This window comes from Moschus berezovskii, chromosome 9 (genome assembly GCF_049115385.1).
Source record: "Moschus berezovskii isolate FMDL1 chromosome 9, NW_MosBer_1.0, whole genome shotgun sequence".
Lineage (NCBI taxonomy): Eukaryota > Metazoa > Chordata > Mammalia > Artiodactyla > Moschidae > Moschus > Moschus berezovskii.
The window spans coordinates 89189623-89205301 of NC_142468.1; the positions used below are offsets into that span (position 1 = coordinate 89189623).

Here is a 15679-nt window from a genome sequence, read left to right on the forward strand (position 1 = left end):
CTGGGGGCCTGAGGTAACTCCTGACAGCCACCGAGAGAGGGGTCTGTGGGTAGACGCCCCTGAATTGTGTTGGCGGAGAAAAGCCCCAGAGAGCCCCCGATATCCTGGTGTTCCTCTGCTTCCCACCGAAGCTACTTTGGTACATATAAGGTCCCCGAAGACTGCCCCTTTGCTCCACTTCTTGCGAGTTCACAGCTTTGAAAACAAAACCCTCTCTCCTATTTACTGGGTGTTGAATTTCGGATACTTTGTTTCCCATAGGATTCCAGTACCCTGTAATGAAACTTTTCCTCTACAGAGAAGTTCTAAGGCTCCCCCATTCATTTCTTCCTGAGCTTCACGAATGCCTCTGAGGCCCATTTTCTGCGGGGCACTTGATTCCCAAGGGCCAAGGGACCCCTGACTCCAGTTATTATCCAGGGAATCACTGGGGTCCCCAAATCGGCACTTCCGAGAGCCTTTCCCTAATCCTTGTTTCACCCGGCCCTGGGGCTGTAAACTGGAACGGTCTCACCGAGAGAATATAAACAGCCCCCCGAGGCCCCGGCGCCGCCACGGCCTCAGCCTTCCGCGCGTCCTCCCTCGAACCGGGGTCCTCCCAGGAGCGCACCGCCTGCCTGTGGCCAGCCCGCTCTCATTCGTTCGTGCGAGTCTAACCCAGGGGCCCGCCACTCCAGCTGAGTTTCCTGAGTGTGGGTTCCGAGAGCGGACGCCACGACCCGAGCCCGGCCCTCCCGCCAGGGGCCCCTCTCGCCGCTCCTTTCCCACGACTTCCTCCCGGCGCCCGCTGGACTTCAGGTCGGGGCCGCGCGGGGTCCTGCGCGCTCCAGCCCTGGCGGCCGCTGTCCCAGGTCGCCCACGTGGGCGTGCTCCGCGCCGGGCCGGGGGAAGGCCAGGAGCCCTCCCGGAGGCGGTGGGGGGGAGCCGGCTAGGCGCCCGCAGGAGGAGGCGGCAAGGCGCGGGGGGGGAGGCGGGGAGCCCCAGCGGCAAGGGGGCGGTGACAGCGCTTGGAAAGGAGGCTGCACGCGGATTTGCATGAAACACAGACTGGGAGCGGGCGGGAGCAGGAGCGCGGCGCACGCCCCGGGCCGGCCCAGCTAGCGAGCGAGCCGGGAAGGAGGAGGGCAGCGGGGAGGCGAGGCTGCCGAGGCGGAGGGATCTGCGCATCAAAGCGAGCGAGGAGAGCAAAGTTTGACTGGGGGTTGGACTTTCCTTCCTGGAGGCGGCACCCAAACAGCCACCCCGTGCGGAAACCCAAACTTTCTTCTGCCACTCCGGTCCCCGCGGCCGCCGCCTCCGCCCCGCGTCCCGGGCCTTCCCGATCCCGCTTCGCTACTGCCTGCCCGCCGCCCCGCCGTCCTTCTCCCCGCCGTGGGAGACGCCCGGGGCGCAGGGCCGCGCGCCGAGCCCCGCCGGCTGCAGCGCCGCGGCCGGGCCCGGAGAACCAGCAAGTTCGCCGAGAGTTGAAGCGAAGTTTGGGCGGCCGCGGCCGGCCCGGGCTGAGCTCCCCGCTGCGCCCCCGGCGTCCCGCCGCGCCCAGCCCCGCCGGGGGCGCTCCTCGCAGCTCGCGCGCCCTCCCCAACCATGTCGTCCATCCTGCCTTTCACTCCCCCGATCGTGAAGCGCCTGCTGGGCTGGAAAAAGGGCGAGCAGAACGGGCAGGAGGAGAAGTGGTGCGAGAAGGCAGTCAAGAGTTTGGTCAAGAAGCTCAAGAAGACGGGGCAGCTGGACGAGCTGGAGAAAGCCATCACCACGCAGAACGTCAACACCAAGTGCATCACCATCCCCAGGTGGGGGCTGGAGGGACCTTGGGGCGGGCCGCCCAGCCCCAGAGCGTGGCGGGGCCGGCCTGGTGGGATTGGAGCAGGAGGGAGTGTGTGTGTGTGTGTATGCGAGGGCTGGGAACGCAGGCAGGAAGCGGGTGAGGGGGGACCCCAAACAAAACCTTTTCTAGAATTGCAAAGATTCAGAGCCCGGGACTTCCACGCGGCACTCGCTCTCCCAGACCTCGCGTTGGCTTTTCACCTCCGGGCAAGGGGGTGCCGCAGGATCGCCCCCCCCACCCCGGGGAGCTGCGGGATAGAACTTGAGGCCCGCTTTGTTCGGCTCCGCGGGCCCGAGCCCCTCCTCCGCCGCCGCCTCCCGCCCCCGCGGCCCGCGCTCGTGGAGGTGGTGCTGTCTCTCCCTTTCTTTTCATTCCTGTCCCCCCACTTCTTTCCTTCTCGACAGGAATGCAGTCGGTACAGCTGGGGCTGTGGGTGAGGAGCGGGAGCCTCGTGATTGACAGATTCCTTCTCCGTTCTCTTTGCCTTCGGGATTAGCATTTTTATCGAGTATTTTTAGACTCGGTCGTGCCAGTCTCCCGCCCCCTCCGCACACACGCACTTTAGTTGCAGTGCGGTGCTCTGACTTTCAAATGAGAGAGAGAAGTGGCGGAGAGTGGGGTCCTCTCCCCCCGCCTCCCCCGACTGTTTTTTGCCCTTCTTTCAGTCTGAGATTGCGGGTGGGTGCCGAAAGGAGGGGGGTTTGGAGCCGAGGAGATAACAAAACGCACCCCAAAGTGGGCCTCGCATCGGCCCTCGCATTCCTACGGAGCCCTCCTTCCCAAAGCGCTTTGCCATCTGTCTGGACCTCCTTTATCCTCCACTTCGCGCTAGCTAGGTCTGGCAGGAGCTCACAGATGGCTGATAGAAGGGGTCAGTGACTTCTCTCCACTCCCCATGGCCTTCTCTTAGCTTAGCTGCGCCTGGTTGGAATTTGGGATGTGTGGAGAGGGAGGTAGCTTTCTGCGTCTCCCGCTTAGCCCCCTTTGAACGTCTTAATTGTGTACTGAGGGAGAGTTTGTGTGACTGTGTGGGTGAGTAGGGGTACCTGGATGTGGAGGAATGAGCAGAGGGTCCCCGGGGCCAGAGCTCCACATGAATTGCCCCTCTTGATGCGGGGCCAGAAGTGGACTCCGTCCTTGGCCACCTGCTCGGGGCAGCTGTACGCCGGCCGCCAGCCGTGTCAGGCAGGCACAAAGCAACATCTGTCCACGGAAACCCAGAGCCGGCCTCCTCTGGAAATAAATGCCACATATGGTGGGAGTGCTGACTTGAAAAATAATAATTTTTTTTTTTTATTCAAAACTGGGTGGATCCAGTCAATAAAGCGGGAAGGAAGGTGGTGTTCTGTCTGGGAAGTGTGTTCTGGTGTGTGATGGGGAGCCAGAACTAACTGCAGAGGCGGTGGTGTGATGGATGGTCAGGAGCCCTAGATCCTAGTCTCAGCTCCAGTTCTTCCTTCTTTATTACTTTGGGTGAGGGGTAGGGAGTAGGGCAAATGAATATCGTACTTCTCCCTCCCTGGGAGAGCCTGCCTTCTTACCTGCCTGAGGGCGCTGAGGACAAGTGCTTTTTTATGTTTTGAGACAGAAAAAAAAATCAGTATCCAGTATAGAATGAACAGCTGCATGAATTGTTTCACAGTTTACGAAGGACTTTCATATGCTTTTAGGAGATCAAGAAAAAGAAACTCCTGGAAAATAGATAAGGCAATTAATTAGGCCTAAGACTGATCCCATTTTCAAAGTTGAGAAAACTCTGGAGGAGAGAGGTGGAAAGGCTTGGCATAGCAAAACTTGCCATTCTGACCAAATGCGCCCCTTCTGCTTGCCCCGGCTCTTCTTCACTTTGAAGGGTCTGAACACATTCTTTGCTGATGGTATTAGCTACAGGGGTGGGCCCTGGGATCTTTGGTAGTAAGGTTGCCAGCATTCTTTGGGCTGGTGACAGCCTGGAGGAGAGGCCTGGCTCCTTCTTGCCTTGGTAGGAGTTTGCCCTCTGGGAAAGCATAGCCATGGCTTGCCTTTTCCTCTTCCAGAGTTTTCCGCAGCCTGGGGCATATGGACACTTTGGAGGTTCCTGAGAGTTCAAGTTAACTCAGCCTTCCCATGGCTCTGTGAGGACTAAGCCATCTTCTACCTGCCTGGCAAGGACCTAATGCTGAGGCAGATTTTTTTCCATCTTTTTCAGTTAGGGAAATCCCGTTACTTGGGTGGATCCAGACAAAGTGGATTTCCATCCTTGGATTTTGTGCCCACGCCTCTGGGTCACCTTGTCTCCCTTGGCAACAGCGGCTGCTGTTTTGCTTGTGGGCAGAAAACTAAAGGCCACGTCTTGGGGAGGTGGCTAGCTGGCCTCACACGGGTGATATTGGTGTGTCTCTGAGTCCCATAGATTGTGGGGTTGCTTGTCAAATTGTCTGCTGTCTCCTCACAGCTTTTTATAACGAGGTCTTTGGAAAACTGACAAAGGGAAACATTTCACCTAGTTATCCCACTGTGGGTGTGCGGTGGGCCCCTGGGTGCTTAAAAGTACCCTACAAGATCTGGACTTCACAGTGTAAGGAACTCTTAGTCTAAGGAGATTTTCTCCAGCTTGTTTTGGCTAATATAAGATCATGAGCAGCAGCAGCGCTCTTTAACAATTAGAGCTGTGTACTGGAGCCCCGCAGACTGCACGCTTTCTTCTGTTACTGCAGCTCTAACTTGTCTCAGTGATCAAGAGAGCTGGAGTGATACAGGCTTACTGGTTTCAAGAATGTCAAAGCGACTGGTGCCAAAGCAGTGGTAAGAGCCTGATTTAGATACACCAGTAGAGGGGCTATCAGGATTCTCTGAGGTCTGGCAGGATGGTCAGAACTTCCACGAGTTGTGTAATAGCATCCTCCCTGTCATCTACTATCCTTCTTGAGTACCTGAGTCCAGTTGCAGGTATCTTCCTGGCCAGTTCATAAGAATGGAGTAATAGCATTTGCCAACAAGAGGCAGAGAAGGTGTGCTTATGTTCTATCAGGAAGAAGGAGCCAGGCACACTTAAAAATGACTCTTCTGATGGACACTGATAATTTGTATTGCTACCAATGGGACCCATGCTGTGGCCCACTTGAGGGCCGAACCAAGCTTAAGACCTTGTTTGCTTGGAAGGAAATTCAGGCTTTCTTGTGTCAAAGCACCAAGTCCAGAGGAAAGTGGGGGAATCGAACCAAGCATAAGGTCTGACACATACCTTTCTGTGCATCTGTTCTTTTGGTGTGGCCTCCTCCTGCTATCTGCCTGGACTTTGCCAGGCTCGTCTCACCGTAACATTTCTTTCTCAGGCTTCTGGGGACAGGCCAGGGGTGCAAGAGTGGTAGCTTTAACACCCTCTGCATTTCAGCATCTTCTGCCCTCTTTTCTCTCAGTTGCAGCTCAGAGCACCATTCTTGTGTGGCCCATTGGAACCCAACTCACTTGCAAGCACCCATCGTCTTCTTTCTCTTGTTAACCTCGATTAGAGGAGTTCTGCACAAAGGCAGGAAAGAGAAGGTGTCTGTAGGACACTGGGTAGTGGACTGTGGGGCTGGCTTAGAGCTATGGCTGAGCCTAGGAGCCACTTGACCTCCAAACTTAGGAGCCATTTGGAACCTTCGAACTTGCTCCTTGCACCCAGGAATTGAATGATTGGGCTCAGTACGTATTGCAGATAGCCCCTTGCTCACAGTTCCTAATCAGATGTTACAGGATGGGATTTTGTGGATTCGTTCATAGGTATTGGCCCCTCCCATGTCTGAGTCAGTGTTCCGGGAAGTGGGGGAGGATGTGGAGATAAACTTGAGATGGTCCCTGCCTGTGACAAACTTACACTTGAGTAAGGAAAACATCAACAGGACATTATTTGTGTCTATTTCTTTATTATTCCCAGCCATCAGGAGAAATATGAGCTCTAGTATGGAGTGATATTTTTGGGGAGTGAGGGGGATTATGATATGTTTTTTAAATATTTAGAGGTCGCTATGTTAAATAACAAAGTAAGGATAGCCATCTGTTTTCCCCAGGAAAAAAGCACAGAATTCAGGTCCTGTATCTTGTTGTTTTAATACCTGGATGGATTTAGCAGTTCACTTGATGTCTCAGAGCCTTCTTGTCGGCACCTGTAAAATCAGGATGAGGTAAAGCCTGTGAAAGTGTTTTGTAAACCGGAAAGTTTGACAGATGTGTTTTATATTTAGATGTCTCTGTGTATCATTCATTCATTACTAAATTATTCAGTTATTTATGAAATACCTACTATGATGAGCAGGGCAGGGCACCTGTTCTCAAGGGCCCCCCTGTCTAGAGTGGGAGACAGACTTGCCCAAAATATAGGCCATGAGCTGCAGCCAAAGGATGTACAAGATGCCCAGGGATGTGAGGGCACACCATTACTTCTCTGGGAAGAGGTGCGGGGAGCGGGGAGGGATCAATGCAAGGTGGAAAACCAAGAGGACAGGAGTTACTATCCAAAGGAGGAAGTTTCTGGACGGCAGTACGATCATGGGAACTTGTGGGTTCATGGTGTTTGTTGCCTACAGGACTGAAAATGTCTTTATCTTCCTCTTGATCCTAAATGGAGTGCTGCTATGAATATGTTACCTCCTAGTCTGCACTAGAAGACTAAATGACTTGTGTTCAGTATTTTATGCCACTGTAAAGTGTTCTCACTTTGAAATAAAAAAGGAGTTAGTATGGCAAACCTGAAATTCAAGTTTCCTTGGTGGAAAAGGTGACTTAAGATGTATTAGCTCAGAATAGAACAGACCGTGTCGATAAGAAGTGGGCAACTTGGAGGTGATGGTGGATGCTCAGAATTTTTGAGTTTTGGTGTGCCGTAACTTTTCATTTCTCTGGTTAACACTTGCCAAAACATAAATCCTGTAAACCTGAATTTCTACAGAGACATAAGAGCTTTTAATAATGTATTTTTAAAAGTCTTTGCAAGGATGTAAAGGTTTAAATGACAATTCTAATAATGGAAAAAGCCAATGAATACAGTAGTCGTTTCCTTCTGATGAGAAATGCAAGCAGTTGATGGCATAGAGAGACTGGCTTGAGCTTATCACATCAGGAATCCAATTAAAATGAGTTTTTGAAAAATAAATATTGGTTCAATAATGTAAATTTGTAATTGCTATGTTATTCTAATGGAAATAAAATTAACACAATTTAATGGACTGAACGACCATTAATTTTCACTTATAACTTATTGGGAGATTTCTAAATGCCATTGTTTGCACAATGCAGCAGTGTCTCTGTATGAGCTCTTCTAGGAAATAAATAGGACCAAGAAGTGCCTGCTTTATTTATTGAAGTATAGTTGATTTACAGTGTTATGTTAGTTTCAAGTGTATAGCAAAGTGATTCGGTTTTATATATGTCTATCCTTTTTCAGACTCTTTCCCCTTATAGTTTATTACAAAATATTGCATATAGTTCCATGTGCAGTCCAGGAGGTCTTTGCTGCTTATCTATTTTCTATGTTGTAATGTGTATCTGTTAATCCCAAATTCCTCATTTATCACTCCCTCCCCTTCCCCCTTTGGTAGGCACAGGTTGTTGTCTAAGTCTGTGGGTCTATTTTTGTTTTCTGTGTAAGTTCGTTTGTATCGTGTTTTTAGATCGCATGCATAAGTGATATCATGGCATTTGTCTTTCTCTGGCTTACTTCAGTTAGTCTGGTAACCTCTCAGTCTATCCACGTTGCAAGCAGCGCTTGCTTTAAGACTTGAAGTCTGACTTTATTCCCTCATCTGTTTTCCCACCTTACTGACCCCTCCCCAAGCCTCTTGTAAGTGGAGTTAAGTTCTTGAAAGTGGAATGCCGCTTTTTCAATCAACAAAGCTCATGAATAGTTCTAATTAACTTTTGTCCTTGTCTCCTTTGATGTATTGACCTATTTAAAAAAAAGAATTCACCCTGCCCCTTCCCAGATCTACATCTGGTTTTACAGTCTGCCCAGAAAGGCTGCCGATTCAGGGCTTGGGGGGTTTACCAGCCTTTTGCAGACACGAATGTCCCCTGCAGTGGTGGATGGGACTAGTTCTTCCCCAGGAGGGCTGGGCATCATCTTTTGACCATTGACAGGTTCCTGGGCCAGGGAGCCTTCAATCTTCAGGTGCCATGGTTTCTGGAAACGGTTGGAAGTTGCCATAGTAAACCTACCTCGCAGAAGTTTGGTTTCTAATTTTATCGTATTCCAGATTTTAAAACAAAGATCCAAGAGAACTTGTCCAGTTCATGTGTGTGTTTCCTTTAGTGCACCTCAGTTCAGTTCAGTTCATTCGCTCAGTCGTGTTCGACTCTTTGCGACCACATGGATCACAGCACACCAGGCCTCCCTGTCCATCACCAACTCCCGGAGTTCACTCAAACTCATGTCCATCGAGTCGGTGACGCCATCCAGCCATCTCACTCTCTGTCGTCCCCTTCTCCTCCTGCCCCCAATCTTTCCCAGCATTAGAGTCTTTTCCAGTGAGTCAACTCTTCGCATGAGGTGGCCAAAGTATTGGAGCTTCAGCTTTAGCATCAGTCCCTCCAATGAACACCCAGGATTGATCTCCTTTAGAATGAACTGGTTGGATCTCCTTGCAGTCCAAGGGACTCTCAAGAGTCTTCTCCAACACCACGGTTCAAAAGCATCAATTCTTCGGCCAAAACCTGTTCCCGGTAGCAGGAACACACCAGTGAACGAGGCAGACGCCTTATTCTGCCCTATTGTAGCCTCTGGTCCACTGGCTGCTGAACACTGGTCCTTTGGAGTTGTAAGAATCATGTGTGTGTTCACTCTGCTTAGCTTGTAAATACTGTTTTCTTAATGCCAGAGAACCAAATTCCCCAAGCCCTGCAGTGTATTGAGTCCTGATGAGAGAGAGAGAGTGTAACGTTACTCTTTGTTTTGACTTAATTAACAGTTTTAGAAATAACAAATCTAGAGCACAAGTCACACTATCCGTTGTGATTGTCTGAGGCCTCTGCTGTAAACAGCAGCCTGCCACCGTGGCACACTGCTGCAGGGTGTTTTGACAGAGAGACTCGGCTTAAAATGAAAACACAGTAGAAGCCTATTAATTAAGAAGTTTGTCTAATTCTGGACTAGGCTGGTTTGTTTAGCAGGCCTTTTCTCCCCATAAATGCTGTCAAGAAAAATTAGTCATGAACAAACTTCTGGGAGTCATTTTGGAGGCAGGAGTCAACAGAACTGGGTAGGTTCTAGATTTTACCTGTTTCTAATTAGCTGTGTCACCTGGGCCAAGTCACTGACCATCTCTGGGTCTCAGATGTTCTCAACTGGGAAATGGGCTACATGAGCTCTATCAGAGGTTCTTTCTAACTCTAAAGTGTTTTCCGTGCAAGCATCTTAGGAGCATCCCTTTGCATTGCAGCCGCTTAATCACTAAACCACAGAGCTTTCTTAATTATTAACGTCCTAAGTCCCTGTTAGTCTGGTGCCAATGAATTTCCCTAGTTGAAAGTAAGAAAACTACAATTCAGCTTTTAATTTTACTTGTTTTCCTCCTCTGTCCTCCCTGCCTCTCCTTTGCCTTGTGAGTCTAAATCAGTGAAATTTAACTACAAAGGAATATAAAAATAACTGAATACAAGGATAACACCATGAAGGCTGAATGTGTTGAGATGCAGTGAGCAATTTTTCTTCTTTTGTTGCTATTTTTGGCTATCCTCAGGGCAGGAAGTTTACTTAAACTAATGACCACAATTGCCTAAAAATGGTTAAATGTGAGAGGTAGGCATTATAGAGGATACCTGTGGAAAATGTTTGCTCATATGTCAGAGTTTACCCTGGAAGCTTGCTTTCTTTATTTTCACGCATCTATATAAAGAAAGGCTATACTTGATTGCATAAGCATGAGCCTCTTGTGGCGGGGGCATGGAGGTTACAAGTTGAAACCCCAGCTCGGAAATGAAAAGTGAGTTTCCCCTGAAATAATAGTACTTTTTCTGTATCACACTGGCTCTCCCTGCTTACATCTGGCAAGTTTTTCTCCTGACAGCTTTGTTGGGAGTTTAGGACTGGGGTGTTGTTTAAGAAACCTTGGGTCAAGGTTTGCCTTTGAAATCTATGCCATTATCAATCTGTTGGCTTTCCCCGCTAATGCTTGCATCACAGACCTCCAGGTCTAGTTGTAGCTCTGGGGTGTCACCTCCTTTTTTTTTTCTTTTTCTTTGAGACTGGGCTTTTGAAAATAGTAATGCTTTTTGGGTGTGTGTTTTTTAAAGGTCTGTTTTTACGCTGTCACAGCTCAAAAATGCCAAAAGGCATTTTTTCCTTAAAAAATCACCTCTGGGCTAAGCCCAAATGTGGAGTAATGGATCCAGAAAGGACTTTTTGAATAGTTACAAGTGGCTGAAAGCAGGCGCTGGTGATGGAAGTTGGATTTTTCCTTTTGCTTCAAATGTTCCCCATTGTAAATTTTCTCACACCCTCGTTAATTCAGACTTAAGGTGAGTCTTGTTTCTCTGTGTGCCTGGAAGGGCAGGGTGAGTGACCTTGTTTTGCTCTCCCTTTAGATGTTGTGTATACCCTTTTACCTCTACCCAAAGATTCTTAAAATATTGCCTGGGGAGCGGGGTTCAGGGCGTGAGTATGCTGAAAGACCAGAGTCATCAAGGATTAACAAAGGGCTCTGACAAACCTGGGTCTGACAAACCTGGGTTTGAGTTGGCCAGTTACTGACCATGTGGCAGCCTTGGGGACATCTGCTTCCATTGATTAAGCTCCACTTTCCTCATCTGTGTAATGGGCATGGGCCTGCCTGCCTCCTGTAAATCAACACAAATGATAGAAGAGAGAGCAAGCACTTGGCTGGTATTTGTGGCTCACAGCATGAAGTAGGTGCTTAGTAAACATTCACTTTCCCCTTTCAAGGGCAGTGGGGTGGGGGGCGTTGACTGATAGTGTTGGTAGATTCCAGTAAGGGATCCTGCCCGCTCCACTTGTTCTCAGGGCTCACTGTTTGGAGAACCCCTGTTGATAGAGTAAAAAGAATCTGCCTCTAGCATATGTGCAGCAAGAGGCCACAGTCACACTGCTTGTTGATGCAGGACTCCGCAGGCTATTCAAAGAGAAACAATTCATATTCTTAGGTGGTTCTCCCCTCCCCCCTCCTGTCCTCCATCATCATTTTAAAAACTGTTTGGCTGACTAAAAATAATAGTATTGAAAACAAACTTTGATGAATCAGTGCTCCTGGGGTGGGGGTGGGTGTAAGATCCTGAAGAAGAAACGCCGTGACTCACAGGCTTGTCACCGATAGCCTGCCCATCCGTGTGTGGAAGTGCATGATGTTTCCTCTTGGCGGTGTGTTTTGAGGCCTGGTTGGAAGGCAGTTCTGGCTCCAGGCACCCCCTCACCAGTTGCTTGGTTGTCAGGTGAGAATGTTCGGTGCCGGAAGCTCATGGCTCCAAAATGACCCAGACATGGATGGTGGTACTTTTGGCTGCCTCTAGGTGTGTCAGGGGGCTCATACTTAGTGGACCATCCTTTGGACATCCTTCTGGATGTGGTTCTTTCCACGGGGTAGAGCTGTGGGCCCAGGGATGGCCCGTGTAGAGCCTGCACTTCCTTCTTCCAGATGGTACACTGCGTCTCGACACTTCCGTTCCCTGCCCCCGTGATCTTGATCCTGCTTCCAGGTCCAGGTGGGCTCTTCCCCAGGTCCGTCTGCCTAAGGAAGGGAGATTGTCAACCTTGGACCATGTGTGCTCCCATGGACCCTGGGCCGATGTTGTGGGTCAGGCCGGGAGATGGAGAAATTGGATGAAATTCAGACTTGGGGCGTCTGCGTGAGTGTACAGAAAGCCCCTCCAAGTGTGGGGTGGTGCCAGGGATGGGCTGGGATTCAGAGTCGGTTCTCCTGGGATTCTCTCACCAGTTCCATTGTGAAGCCCAAGAGAACTCTCCATTCAAACCTGGCCTCCCAGATTGTGTTAAGGTCCTTGTCAATATGATAGGACATATTCTATTTATCGGTCTGTTACCTTAATTTCTCTCTTTTATATATTGACATATTATATGTGCAGCTCCATAGTTCCTCCTGCTCTCAGACCATTTGATGGTGGAGGCAGTCCTGTTTTTATGGCCATCCTCTCAGTGGGCTTCCCTGGTGGCTCAAATGGTAAAGAATCTGCCTGCAATGTGGGAGACCCAGGTTCAGTCTCTGGGTTGGGAAGATCCCCTGGAGAAAGGAATGGCAGCCCACTCCAGTATTCTTGCCTGGAGAATCCCATGAACAGAGGAACCATAGTCCATGGGTTTGCAAAGAATCAGACATGACTGAATGACTAATGCTTTTTCTCTGTTATATAGCCACAACTGAGGTCCCGCTCAGGTGGCACCATTATATGGGAGATTGTGGGTGTTTCTATAGGAAGGATTGACTTCCCTCACCTTGAACTCAGATCACAGTGAATTAAGTGCAGGTCAGGGAAAGGTGATGGCAGCTGCCTATCCAAAAGCAGGAGTGCTGCTAGTGCAGTTGGTTGTTGGCTTCATTGATTGGCACTGACTTTGTGCTGGGCCTCAGGAGAGATGGAGATGCAGAGATAAAGTCCTGTCTCTGAACTGTGCTGAGGCTAAAAGGGACAGTGACTGCAGCTACAGTGGACTCATGGGAAAGACACTTCTAGGTTGACTAACACAGTGTTGGGGATCCCAGAGAAAGAGCAGCTTGTTTCTGAGGGACTCAGAAGGCTTCACAGAAGAGATGATGCTCCAGCGAGACTTTGAAGTGTGGATAGCAGTGTGGGAGTGAAGGGAAGGCTGAGTGCAGCACTGGCCAGACAGAGGGTGGAAGGGCCTGGCGTCTGGGGCGGGGTGGCCAGAACGTGGAAGAGGGCGTGGCCAGAGAGGAGTCTGAGAAGGAGGTTGCCAAGGGTTTCATTTGGCCAAGCTTGGCGTTTGGACCTTGCTCTGTAAAGCACCCAGGAGATTTTAAAGTATGGGAGTGGCATGGCTGAAGCCACCGTTCTATTCGCGTTTCCTCGCCTCCCCCAGCCCGTGGCTGGTAAGAGCAAGTTTTCTGCCTGAGTTATCCAGGTCAGAGTCATAATCCCTTACACCACCATGTGGACAGCTTTAGGCTATGTCTGGACCAGGGTGAAAATAATGTTTTGTTCGCCGTCAGGAGAGAAGACGGGTTGTACAGCCAGGAGGGCTCTGGGAGCCCAAGTGTTCAGGTAATTAGCCAGTGAGTCATGCCAGCCTCTTGACATGGATTCCTTGGGAAATTAAGCAGAGTGTCGCTGGGCTCCATGCAGAGGCCTGTTCTCCCCAAGCAACGGCCCTCGACGTCAGATCCCAGCCTCTCCTTGGGTTTTCCCTGTGCCTGGCGTGGTGTCTTTGTGTGGAATGTCTCTGGTCAGTGTTTTAAATTTCTTCATTGACGATCGTCTAGGTTGGGCTTTCCAATTCCAGACCACACTGCAATCAGTAAAAATGCCTAAGTTCTCTCCTGCAGACTCATCAGATGCTCTCGTGTATTAAAAACAGATTACATTTCTTAGTAAGAAAGTAAAATGGGGTAAGTTGGTATATTTCATCCCAGGAGCAAGCAGAAATCTTGGTAACCATGCATACAGTTTACCTCATCTGTTTAGAATCAGCTTTTTGTTGTTGTTGTTGCTGTTTATTGAAGTTTATAAGTTTTAGAAGTTGAAAGTTTTGTGTCCATGGACAGGTTCTTAGTTCATGGACCATTTTTGAGAACCCTGATAGAGACCTGCTGCTGAAGTGGCAGCCTACTGCGGTGGAGCTTTCTGGGCTTGCATTCAGGAGACCCAGGTTCAAATCCCTGCCTTCCCCTTTCCTGCTTTGGTGACTGTAGACCAGTCACCTGAATTTTTTTAAGCCTCCCTTTCCTCATCAGTAAAATGAGAAAAATGATGCCTCCCTTGATAGGATGGTTGTTGTTTATTTAGATGAGCTACGTATTAATGAATGGTGCTAGCGGTAAAGAACCCTCCAGCCAGTGCAGGAGACGTAAGAGACCTGGGTTTGATCCCTGGGTGGGGAAGATCCCCTGGAGAAGGAAATGGCAACCCACTCCAGTGTTCTTGCCAGGAGAATCCTGTGGGTGGAGGAGCCTGGAGGGCTACAGTCCATGGGGTCATAAAGAGTCGGACACAACCAAAGCAACTTAGCATAGCATAGCATATGTATTAAAAGATCTTTGGAGACTATAAAGTATTATGCAGTGTCACTCATTCTTTCTTTCTTTTTTTAAAAATATTTATTGATTAATTGATTTGGCTGCACCAGGTCTTAGTTGTGGCGTGTGGGATCTAGTTCCCTGACCAGGGATCAAACCCAGGCCCCCTGCGTTAGGAACGTGGAGTCTTAGCCACTGGACCACCAGGAAAGTCCCCACTTATTCTTTATGAAGCGCAACTCTATAGTATTATTAAAAACCCTTCCTCACAGAGATGGAGTTAAGGCTTCCAAGTTCACACCTACATTTTCACAGAGACCTTAGAGAAAAGCCTTAATGATAAACAGAATTCAACAGAAGTATGATCTTAGTGCATGCATTTTAAAGGAGATCAGTCCTGGGTGTTCATTGGAAGGACTGATGCTGAAGCTGAAACTCCAATACTTTGGCCACCTCATGCGAAGGTGACTCACTGGAAAAGGCTCTGATGCTGGGAGGGATGTGGGGCGGGAGGAGAAGGGGACGACAGAGAATGAGATGGCTGGATGGCATCGCCGACTCGATGGACATGAGTTTGAGTGAATTCCGGGAGTTGGTGATGGATAGGGAGGCCTGGCGTGCTGTGATTCATGGGGTCGCAAGGAGTTGGACACAACTGAGCGACTGAACTGAACTGAACTAAACTGAACCATCAGTGGGGGGTGGGAGGTGGGGAGGAGGGTCATGGGTCTGGTTTTAGAAGCTTAGGTGAGTTGGTGCTTATGGTCTTGTCTGAGGATTTGGGTCAGTCGTTCTGACATGTGGTGGATCACCTGAGCTGTCTCACTGGGAGTGATTCTGGTACATGCAGCGTGGACTGGGTGCTATGTGCTAGACACCAAGGTAGGCCATTAATCAGTTGATTGATCTTCTTTACCCATCTTCTGGGAAGGATGAATTACCAATGTTTATAGAAGGGGAGGCTCAGGCTTTGAGGAGTCAGTAGCAGACTAGGAATCTGAGTTCAGGTCTCTCGTTCCCTGCTGTCTGCCTCAGGGCTCCCCAAGAAGGGGCTACTGTTCTCCTTTTTATAAGAACACCCATGAAATTGCTTAGGAAAGTTGCTGTAGGTCTCATGATAAGAGATGGAGCTGAATTTGCCTCTGAAGCTATGTCCCTTTTAGAATCTAGGGTGACCAAAGAATTTGTTAAACAAACCAGGACACTTCTAAGAGTGAAAAGGGGGCAGTGCTATTATCAGTGATGGCCAGAAACTGGCATCAACCTGGACTATCCAGGCAAACCTGGAGAGATAGTCACAAGTCACCCTGCCTCTGTGCCAGTGACCACGATACCTGGCCAGAGGAACTGGGAGGGTCCATCAGTAGCTTTCTCTGCCACTGCTTAAGTGTCAGGGACTGTCTAGATCGTTTCCTGCTGTTCTGAGTGAGGTGACTCGTCTAAGATCATTCAGCAAGTTGGCAATGTAACATAATTTAAAACTGGATGAGACCTTAGAGATTAATCTGCAATAGTCAGGTTAACATCGGAGCTTACTTAGCTGCAGTGGGAGTTGGGGAACATTTGGCTTCACTGATGGCCACTCTGAAGGGAAGGACAAGAAGCAGGAGGTGGGGGTGTGTCTGGGGTTGTCGGGGTGGCCGTGAGGGGGTGGTAGGGTGTTCACTTGGCTCTAGAA

The 15679-nt window shown here is 49.6% G+C and overlaps 1 protein-coding gene across 2 annotated transcripts in view; it reads left to right on the plus strand.

The window, feature by feature from the left end:
- Positions 1–1034: 1034 nt before the first annotated feature.
- Positions 1035–15679, plus strand: part of SMAD3 (SMAD family member 3) — a 129252-nt gene continuing 114607 nt past the window's right edge. Inside the window, exon 1 of one of the 2 annotated variants that reach the window (XM_055436105.2) lies at positions 1035–1790. Coding sequence is in view for 1 of the 2 variants with exons in the window: in XM_055436106.2 (XP_055292081.1) it covers positions 1585–1790 (206 nt within the window). In the remaining variant the exon portion in view is untranslated. The remainder of the gene's footprint in view (positions 1791–15679) is intronic. The other variant, XM_055436106.2, reaches the window with a different exon arrangement.